General features: G+C 35.6%; 1 protein-coding gene across 1 annotated transcript in view; it reads right to left on the bottom strand.

Moving 5' to 3' along the window:
* The window catches only part of LOC145302323 (trafficking protein particle complex subunit 5-like), a 41,107-nt gene that overhangs the window by 13,538 nt on the left and 16,266 nt on the right, over nt 1-11,303 (bottom strand). The window contains exons 3-4 of the mRNA XM_080144647.1: nt 10,822-10,948; nt 3,943-4,000 (exon numbers count right to left, since the gene is read on the bottom strand). Of these exons, the coding sequence (XP_080000773.1) occupies nt 3,943-4,000; nt 10,822-10,948 (185 nt within the window). The remainder of the gene's footprint in view (nt 1-3,942; nt 4,001-10,821; nt 10,949-11,303) is intronic.

Raw genomic sequence — 11,303 nt, 5'->3', positions numbered from 1 at the left:
AGGACATAATTTGTAGGAGTACTATGTGGGGAGCTGGGCAGCAAGACGTCTGTTTACATTACACTTGAACTTCTGCATGTCAGTACAGACGAGGAAACAGGGACCTGGAAGAAAATTCCAAAGTCTAGCAGTCCTAAGGCTTCTTTTACATCTAGGTATTTCTAATGTGTAGGGGTGGGCTGCGTGTCAGGTTTGTCTGGCATATTTACGTCAAGGGGGTACTAGGGCTTGTAGTTCATCGGAGCATCTATCATTAAAATACTTGTAAAACAAGCAGAGTGATGCAACATTTTGTCGATGGGACAGTGGTTGAAGCATAGCAGATAGTATGGGACCTATTAGGTTGGTGACTCTTTTGAACCTTATCTAAGAGGGAGAGACTAGTAGCAGATGCACCAGCCCAAATGTGCCAACAATGCTCCGTGCACGGGCAAATGGATACTCTCAGGCATAAGTAGCTTTTTAGCATGGTAGAGTGAGCCCACCTTCTTTGCAGCAGCCTTGGCAATGCACTCAATGTTACCGTTCCAACTCATGGTCTCCGTGAACTTTAAGCTGAGGCGTTTGAACAAAGTACTTTCAGGTAATGTATCATTAGTCATACCTATTACTGGTTGAGAAGGTTTCTTGCAATTATTGAAGGAAAGGAGCTTAGTCTTAGCAGCACTGAATGTCACCATCCATTTTTGACCCCATTCCACTACAGACCGGAGGTTGTCCTCTGGGGTTTCTTCCATTGCCTAGGATATGTGTTCATTTGTTTTCCCTCTCATGTCTGTTATAGAGCGTGGCGTCATCAGCAAATAGACCAATCTCAGAGATAATTTTATCAGAGAGGTTATTTATGAATATTAGGAATAATAAATGTCCAAGGATTGACCCCTGAGGTACATGTGCATTTATATCATTGTTTTGATGTACAACCATTGAAGATAACTTGGATTCTTCTCTTATTTAAGAAGGATTTAATTATGTTAAGTATTCGTCCAGTAACACCATAGGATATGATTTTCATGAGAAGACCATAGTACCATACCCTGTCAAAGGCCTTAGATAGCCTACCCTGCTTTATCCAGTGCATTGTAAATATGTTCAAAGATTACAGTTAGAATCTCTGCAGTAAAATGGGCTTGTCTAAACCCATACTGTTGATCGGCAGAAGTTTAGCAACTGTGAGGTGGTGGACTAGAGGTTGATAAATTATGGACTCAAATATTTTTGCGAAAAGTGAGAGAATGATAATGAGGCAATAATTTAATGGGTCAGTTCTTTCATCAGAATTCTTGAAAACTGGTACCATAGAAGCAGTTTTCCATCAAGATTCATTAAGAAATTTGTTGAAAAGTTTGGAGAGAACTGGAGCAACCTCAACAGAGTATGTTTTTAATAGTACAGCTGGGATAAAATTTAATCCACATGCTTTTGAAGTGTCTAGGTTTTTTATGATAGCATGCACCTGAGAAGGGGTAATTTTCAGATCATCTAGTGTGGTGTCTATCCACAAAGGAATGTCAGGGAGGGAGTGGTTTGCTGGGTCAAATGTGGAGTTGGAGGCAAACCGACTGGCAAGTATATTAACCTTCTTGGTTGTTGTGCAAACCTTGACAGTGAGGAGGGGGGGGGGTGTTGATTACCCTTTATTTACTACAGCGTTGTAAATTTTCCAGAAATCACGGGTTCCTAATTTCTGTGCTTCGATGTGTTTTTTCGTGGTTTTAGTATATTCTCTCTTAGCTGTTGCTATTTCTTTCTTACAATTATTTCTAGCTTCTATAAACTTTTGTCTGTTTGTATTGGACTTATGCCAGTTAAATTTGTGGTATGCATGCTGACTTTAAACAATGGCAATTACACAAGTAGAAGTAAACCATTGGTGTGATTGGAGTTTGCTATAGAATTTCTGTGTGAGAACATGTGCTTCAATTGCTATTTTGAACCATTCAGTGATCTCAATTGCGCACTGTTCAGTGGGAAGAGAAAAGATGTTTCCTCCCCATGGGTCATTTCTGATGAGATCCTTAATAGCTTCTGAGTCAGCTTTCTTATAATACCTTGTCGTTTTGAGCAATAGCTCTTCAGTTTTGAATCAAGAATTGAGAACGATTTCTACAATTGTCACAGCGTGATCAGCATTCCCGAGTGGGCTGTGGGCATCTGTTGTACAATCATCAAGAACTGTGGTCAGAAATAAATCTAGAAGTGAGGCGTGTTGATCTTGATGATCTGGGAAACATGTCGGAAACATGACCATCTATGATAGGGAATGAGATATAGAGAAGTTATGTGTTGTGCTACCAGCTGCGTCTGTGTAAGTAGAGAATCCAAGCCAATTACTGTGGTGGACATTGAAGTCACCAAATACATGTACTTGTGTGCTAGTATCAAGGGAGAGTGCTGTATCTATGCTGTCAGAGACTTGGTTAATCAGAGTACAGTCCTGGGTTGAGGGAGAGTATGAGAAAAAATATAAGTAGCTAATGTGATATGTAATGGCACATAAAGGCCTGGTCGTCCGATTCTAGTTTTGTTTCTATAGTCAAGGGGAGAGTGTTTTGAATATAGACTCCCAGTCCGTGCATATGTCTGTCTGAGTCCTTATGGGAGATAACCAGGCATGTTAAAGTGGTTAGAGGAGATGGAGGAGTGTAGGTTAGTCTCACTTAATGCTAAGATATCCGGGGTGTCTGCTAGGAAAGATGATGCAACATTATCTAAATTAGTTCTAAGCCCGCGGATGTTCATGAAAGCAAACTTCAAGGGAGGATGCAAATTGATTTTGTTTGAGTTTAAACCTGGTTTAATTGTAATTTTTGATTGAACTGCTATTTTATTTCATTTAGAAGTTTCAGTTTTAGGGTGAGAGGTGCTGGACAAAGTGGTTGAGCAGAATAGCAAACATGCAACACAAGTAGATCATCAGCAGACTCCTCATCTACAGGATTGTGACCTTGGGAAAGCCCACCAGAAATGGATGCAAGGTTCCTTTCCATGCATGATATGGCACTACAATCATCCCGATATTATGCAATTGTTGACGGAGTAGCCACTCTACGCGCTACCAAAGATCCGGTACTATCAGTTGGAAACAGCAGCCATTTGTCCGTCTCACACATTTAAGTATTACTTAAAACAATTTTCCTTAAAATTTTTCTCTAAAAACTGGCTCTCCTACATAATAGAACTCTAATAAAAAAAAAAAAAAAAAGGTTCTTCTCAACATGGTCTGCACTTTGTATTATATTTTTCACTAGCGGGGGTACCCGGCGTTGCCCGAGTGTTTGTTTCCGGGACGGGGGGGGGGGAGTTTTAAAAAATGTTATGGTAGGTAAGTAGGAAGGATCAAACCCGGAGTCATGAGTAAAAGTAGGAAAATAAAGTGTGAAAAAAAAAACATCTGCAACGTTAACAGTTCGGCCACCAAGAAAAGTCCATTCCAGTTGTTTAGGAAAAAAAAAAAAAAACGACCACGGTAGGTCGGCGCGAACGTGAAAATATAATGTGAATTGTCCAGCACGCTAACCACTACGCCACAGAGCACTGCAGCTTAGTTTAGTGATTTTAAATAACTTCACATGAAAGAACTATGAAGCCAAACCGGTGTTCTCTTCTCAACTGTTCCTTGTGAACGACCCCAAACGGTGTTAAGTGGTGGCAGGGGGAGGAGGAATTTATTAGAGAGAAAATATTTTACCACTTCCATTGATCTTAACCGATTTTGGCCGTGACTTCTCAGCAGAAAAAGTATAGAAATCTAAGATTATCGAGGAATTTGAGAAATAATAACCCTATAACACACCTCAGATATTGTTCTGCCGTTTGTGCATATTATATTTGCATGAAATATCTTGATTTTTAATCCTATTAAGGTCAAAATCCGACGGGAAAAAATGAGTTCATTTTATTTATATAGAGATAACAAAAAAATTGCAAAACAAAGGATACAAGTTCGTTCATCATCATTTGCATGTTCCAATTTATCAGCTTCTTTTCCAAATAAAGTCTGAAAAAGATTTTAAAAATATTTGTTAGTGTAAAACATTGCTATGTAAACTTAGAAACCAGAATTAAGTTTTGAAATAAAATTTCTTTTCAGTATTGCATCGATTTTAATTGTAAACTTACAAACACACCACAACAAAAACTAAACCACAACAAAAAAATGAAATAAAAAGCAAACAAACATTAAAACTTCTGCAAAACTCACAATGTCTATGAATATAACCTCCAATCTTTTTCAGGTGCATCATAACAATGGCATTTATTGGTGAATGGTGAAAAGAATGTTTTTCTCTTTTTGACAAGCTATAGGCGTTAAAATTCAGAATGTGTGATGTGTTTAGAAAACAATCCAATTAATTTTCATCTAAAAAATTCAGAAAAATTATATCAAATCGGTTTGGATTTGAATTAATACAAAAATGGAAATTACCTAACACTTTTTCATTTCATAAACGCATCACACATTTTGAATTTTTACAACTATGGTTCATGAAAAAAAGAAAAACATTCTTATAGGATAACATTCTTTCCAGTATTCACCAAGAAGAGTGATCGTTTTGCGAAGATATACCTGAAGAAGTTTGAAGATCAGCAAAAACACGAGAACAGCTAAGATAAGAACAGTAATCTGAACAATACATACAAAATTGAACACTACATACAAATTAAATACATTACATACAAATACATACAAAACTCGATCGTTTTTGTTATATTGTTAGGCGTTAATAAGGATTAGTATTTAATGCAAAAATGAGCACAAATTTAACCATATTCAACCAACAGTTTGGCATAAAGCATTCATTGTAAATTAAAGTCTCGTCTTTTTTATACAGAAAAAAATATTATGCAAAAGGATTATAATTATCATTAAGCTAAAACTGTTTTTTTCATGAGGAAATCAAATCTGTACACATGTTTTATCTATTGTGATGAAAACCCGAGACTTAATGATCAGGTGTTGATTTAACATCACAGGATGAGAGCTGAAAAATTACACACGTTAAACAGGGTTTGTCAACCTTTGTGTCAACGAAGGTTGTAGGGATAGGTTAGTAGATGTAAATGGCAATAAATACAATGTTCTCTCCGATTAGATAAAAAAAGAAGTTTAGATGCAACTAGCAGTGGTTATGTGATTTATAAAAACAACCAGTCAACAACACATACACAAGACAAATTGAAGATGGTGACGTGACAGTCAAGCAATAATATTACGAATCGATCAAGTTTTAACCAATTGCAAATCTGTTTATGTCTTTTGCTATCTTTGCCATCTTCACTTATTATTTGACAATTTTAATTATTGCTATCAGTTGAAACACACTTAATCCCTTATTTCTGTTTAGTTGGTATTATTTTGATCATTCAAACTATTCTTTTTATCTTGAATATTATTCTTTCAAGGTTTCGGCCAATGTAACCTCCAAACTTCTTCAGGCATATTTTGTCAAACCCAGGAATCTTTCTGTCCAACTTGGGAATCTGCAAGAACTCACGGCATGACAGTAAAATTCAGTTCTAAGCAACACTCTCTAGAGGTTGGACACTCAATTTTAAGTGCAAACTATATGAAGAATACAATTGCAAATTACTTAAGATTTTTACCTGGTTGTGGCTGATGGAACGAGAACATGCTGTTATGTAGTGGGTACATATTGGAAACATGTTAAATAGTCGGGGCACATATTGGAGACATATAATGGGACTCAGAACAAAGGATGATAATGACATTTATATACGGTTTACATCACGATGACTGTGATGATAATTCTCTTATCGTATTATAATACGGAGCTGAGACACTTTCTTGTTAACACATATAGAGGGGAGATACAAATTCATTATTGAAGTGGGGGGGGGATGTGTAATGCAGTTCTTTTACATCAAAAGAGGGGAAATCATTACTGATGATGGAGGAGGAGACAGACAATACTTGAAAGGGGGTTATACAAAGATCATTTGCAAGATGATAGACAAAACACGTTTACCTTTACCTTTTCGGGTGGAATGATGACAAAGACAACAATTTACAAATATGGATGATTTGTTATTCATTTCAGCTGGATGATTGATAATTGTCAGGAATTCAAGCCTTTACGACTACATGATCTCCTCTTCCTCTCTTTGCCTCTAAGCGGCATCAGCTCCGAGTGTGGTCGACTCGAGCTCTCTCTGGCTTTATCTCTCGCTGTCTGTCTGACTAACTCTTGTCTACTAACTTTGAACTCCGTTTCAATACATTGAGAATCTCCTTTCTTGACGATGTTAGAGGCACGCCTTTGCCACGTGAAGTTTATTCACATAAATTTTACCCATGTCTGTCCAAACACACTTTTGGCAAAGAATTCCCAATTTTAATTGTTCAATATCTAACCTATTTGTTAATCATTATTTCAAAAACTCGTATTGTCCATTCTTTTAACTGACATATTTAATATCCAGTTATTTCTAAAAAAATGAACAATCGACTGCGTTCATAAATAAAATATCTCTGACATAAATAATATTTAGTTATTTGCGAGAACAGTGACAATCGTTTGGCATTCCTAGGATTTCAACATCTATTATCTTTCAACACTTGCCTACTGGGTTCGATCCTAGCCTTTTGCTAATATCTTTTTCAAACTTATCTAGTTTTGCTTCCTTATTTATTGGGGGTCTGTCCCTTTTCATAAAAATGCTATTCACACGGATTAAATAAAGTTTCCTTTTGAAACTTTATGCAGATTCCTCAGTTTGATAAGATATGCATGAAGACAAAAGTTACATCAGCCAAAACCTTTCGAGAATAAGACACAAGGTGAGAACTATAGTCCAAATAATCCAAATTATCAATCCTCATTTCAAAAATTAAAATATAAATTACTCAATATTGTTTGGGGCGGGGGGGGGGTCTCTTTACTTTCACTTTTCTTTTGTTTCTTTTTTCGTTCATTTTTGCTTGCTAAAAAAAAACAAAAAAAAAAAAAAATTGTTTGTTCATTTGTCATAATGGTTGGAATATTCACATATGAGCCAGAAGATTTGGGTTCAATCCTCAATAGGATCATACCAAAAGACTGAAAATATGATATTTGCTTGCTAAGCATTCTGCATTATGAGATAAGGATCTCCAGACCATAGTGGAATGAGGCCGTAAATGGATGGTAACACTTAATGCTAGTAAGAGTAAGCTGCTCTCCTTTATCAATTACAAGAAGCCTCTCTAACCACCAATATCTATGAAAATGACACTACCTTCAAACTCCTTAGCCTAACATTCACAGGCAATATGAAATGGAACAAATACATGGAGGACATTGCAAAGGCTGCTGCAAAGAAGGTGGAGTCCTATCGTACTAGAAAAATACTCACACCTGAGAGTATCCTGTACTTCTACTAGACCACCATTTGCATGGAGTATTGTTGCCACATCTGGGCTGGTGCATCTAAAACTAGTCTTTCTCTTTCTTGAATAGGGTCCAAAAGAGTTTTCAATTAATAGGTCCCAGTTTGTCAGCTAAGCTCCAACCCCTGTCCCATCGTCACAATGTTGCATCTCTGACTGTTTTACAAGTATTTTAATAGAATGTGTTCTGATGAACTTGTGCCCTCTCAACGTACATAACTCTGACAAACCCGTTTAGAAACAAAATCTCACCCCTTCATTGTTGAGGTCCTAAATGTCAGAAAGCTTTCTACTCTAATAGTTTATTTCCTCGAACAGCTAGACTTTGGAATTCCCTTCTTGTTCCCTGACTATACTGATATGCAGAAGTTTAAATGTAACGTAAACCAATATCTTGTTAATCTTTCCTAGGTATGGTCCTAAATAGTAGCTCCTCACATCCAAGTGGCGATATGTCTTGTTAGGGGTGAATGTGAGTAAAAAAAAAAAAAAAAAGATCAAGGGTAAGTGGAGTCATCCTAGCAAAGGATGGTGCTCGTAATAGCTAATGAAAAGGAACTTAATTTTTTTTTTTGATTTTAGCGACATTCACTCAGGATTGGTTGATTCAGCTCCTTCCATAGAACACACAGTGTCCCGGATAAACACAGACCGTACATGATGGTTTGCAATGGCCAATATAGTTCTGAATAGACCAGGGACAGACACTGTAGACTAGTGGAGCCTTCAAGTTGCCCTTGACTATGGTCGACTACTTTACTTTATACTTTACATGATCATTAAATTATTAATGGAACCAAATTATTATCAAACTAGCATGGGTACCCAGCGTTGCCAGGGCTGACATGAAGTTCCGTTCATGCAAATCTCTCACCTGTATACTAATCATTTTCATCATGGGCAACGTGGATACCCACACAACAAAAATAAAAGAACGGATGAAAACACGTAAATGTAATTGCCCCCCCCCCCCCAAGAAGTATGTGATACCCTCTCCACCAGATATTTCGGCAGAAGGGCTACGAAGAGAAGAAATCATTCTCAGAATATTCAGCACTGGAAAGAACCCCCCCCCCCCCAAATAATTAAAAATAAATCATTACAACTTTTGTTTCAATAAAAATAGCAACGAATGGCCGCGTGATCGCAAAAAAAAAAAAAACAAAAAAAAAAATCTACCAAAAATTAATTCCAAAAACAAATTAAATTTTTCGTCATTTTATATTTCTAATGTAATCTCCCCCCCTAAAATTGTTAGGTGAAAGTACAGAATGGTCTTATAAAAATTAATTAAATTTATCGTTATTTTATGTTTCAAATGTAATTCCCGCCCCTCTCCACCACTAAAATTTTATTTGTCATGTTTTGCCCCCCCCCCCTCCACTCCTTGATCGCCAAACTTAAATAAATGCTAGAGATGACATGTCTCGTTGAACGCTTTGTGGCCAAAAAGTTGGTGCTCATTTTACATTAAATTTATATAGAAAAGTTATCCCCCACACTAAAATGTTAATTTTCTTTTTTTTTCAAAATTTCTTCTTTCAAATTATTTATAAATACTGTTTAAACATATTATGCCCCCAAAAAGTAGGTCTTAATTTTTTGTTTTTAGGGGTTAAATGATGCTGGGTCACATAAAAATTGACCATTTTTAATTTAAGATATTAAATAAATAATAAAGAAAATCTGTTTCGCAGGCAATTAAACACACTTCCTATGGTATAATTATTATAATAAATCCTGGGCAACACCAATTAAATTTTATAAAAAAAACAAAAAAAAAGGAGCAGATAATGTATGGGATGATGAATTTTGCTCACATGGAAAATTTGCCCTGTGTCTGACTAACTCTGCCCTCGTAGGGATGCAAGTAGATGAGGACATTAGTTTTAATTATTTTTTTCAAATTTTTCAAATAAAAAAGGTTACTTAAAAATTAAGAATAAGCAAAAAAAAAATTTCCTCCGAATTAAAAATAAAAATAATATTTCAGCTTAGAAGAATATTTCGAAACGAAAACAAATCTATTACAGAAAATATTCAATAACGTGCTCCGTTTAAAAAAATTTTTCAATTAAACTATTACAGTTATTTCCCCTTTGGTTTTCTGGTTTGAAAATTAAACAGTTTCAGATAAAATAAGTTAAATCAAATATAAATTAAAATTTAAATAAACTAATGTTTTCATTAGTACAGTTGAAACGAAACTATTATGTCGAATAAGTAATATCATCGAGCTAATTATTTAAATAGATTTAATTTAATGTGATATGCTAATGACCGTAACTCAATCAATGTAGATGTTGTTTGAAGAATGCTATATATAGAAATGACGTATAAAATATATTGTCTCCTTTGACAGAAGTATCCTATTATGGGCTTAATATTTCTTGACCAGGACAGGTGTACACACATATGGCCTTTATATTTCTTTGATCATTCAGAGTTGTACACACAGACAAATACACACACGAACGCTACTACTTTATATATATATATGATAGATTATGACTAATTTTATTAAGGTTGTTTTTGTTTTTTTAACAGAGGAGTCACCACTTATCAAGGCCCAGAGGCCACTCAAGGATAAGGGTTAATGAGTGTACAGTAGTCAATGGTACAATATCATAATAATCATTAATAGTGGAAATTTGGTAAATTGGATTACTTAAGGGGACGGCTCATCAGGAACTTGTTCACGTTGGATTGTAGTCAGCAGGAAAGCAGGGAAATGGAAGAGAGTTCGACAGGCGTGCAGTGCTAAGAAAGAAGCTTTGTTCATGGAATCTACAATTAGGTTTAGGTACAGATAAAGAGCAAGAGGAAGCATTTGCCATGAAACTAACAAAGCAAAGACAGGCTTGCAACAACTCTTTTTTTTTTTTTTTTTTTTTTTTTATTCAATTTTCACCCCAAACAAGGCACAGTGCCACTTTGAAGCAGGGGGCTACTATTAGGGAATTAATTAGCGGGGTCATTATGAAGGGAGAAGAGTAGAAAGATGTTTGTTAACATTACACTTGAACTTGAACTCTTCTGGGAAAAGAGGATGCAGGGAAGAGAAATAGGCATCCCTCGCTAGGTTACAAAGTCTACTTTGAATTCTGTCAAGACAGAATAAGCTGCTTCTAACAGCTCCTGACCAGATGTGGCAACAGTACTCTATCCTTTGATGTACTTGGCTTTTATATACGCAGAGAATTGCATCAGCAGTGAGATACTTGCTGGAGTGATATAATGACCCCACCATTTTTCCAGCAACCTTAGCAACGGATTTGATGTACATGTTCCATTTCAGATCAGGAGTAAAAGTGACATAGTGTTAGGGTTAAAACAAGGTGATGTAGTGTTAGGGTTAAAGAATTATATTTTTAGAGAAAAATGAAATAAAAACAAAAGAAAAAAGAAATGGAAGATTGTAATGCACTCACCTTCCACAAATTAGATTTGACAAAAAGGAGCATGTTTAACAATTTCACTTCCCGTTTGTATCCTTTTTCTCTGAGGAAGAATAAGTCGAGGAGGTGAGAACCAACATGGTAGCCAAGTTCAGACAATCTAGAAGGGAATTTAAATTGCAATTAAATACAATTAAATTGAAACGTGGAAACAACAAAGGCGCCAAACTTGCTATTGCAAAAAAAATTAAGGTACTCTTGCATAATTTGACCCGAATTCTTGTGAATTCCTGTCATGCATGTATCGAGTGAGACCAGCAATTATCAGTGTCAGCCGAGCATCGTAACAGATGCAGACTAATGAAAAAAACAAAACAAACCAGAAAAATACAAATGCAAATAATCAAAAATACCAAAAACCCTACCTTGAAAAATGAAAATATGTTTATTTCATTTTAATTTTTTTTTTTTTTTTTTTTTTACAAAATATTTATCAACAGAAAGTTTTTTTGTTT

Source organism: Euprymna scolopes, chromosome 2, assembly GCF_053919585.1.
Source record: "Euprymna scolopes isolate OS-2025 chromosome 2, ASM5391958v1, whole genome shotgun sequence".
Taxonomy (NCBI): Eukaryota; Metazoa; Mollusca; class Cephalopoda; order Sepiida; family Sepiolidae; genus Euprymna; species Euprymna scolopes.
The sequence above is the reverse complement of the archived record's forward strand: the minus strand, read 5'-3'. Positions and strand labels throughout refer to the sequence as shown.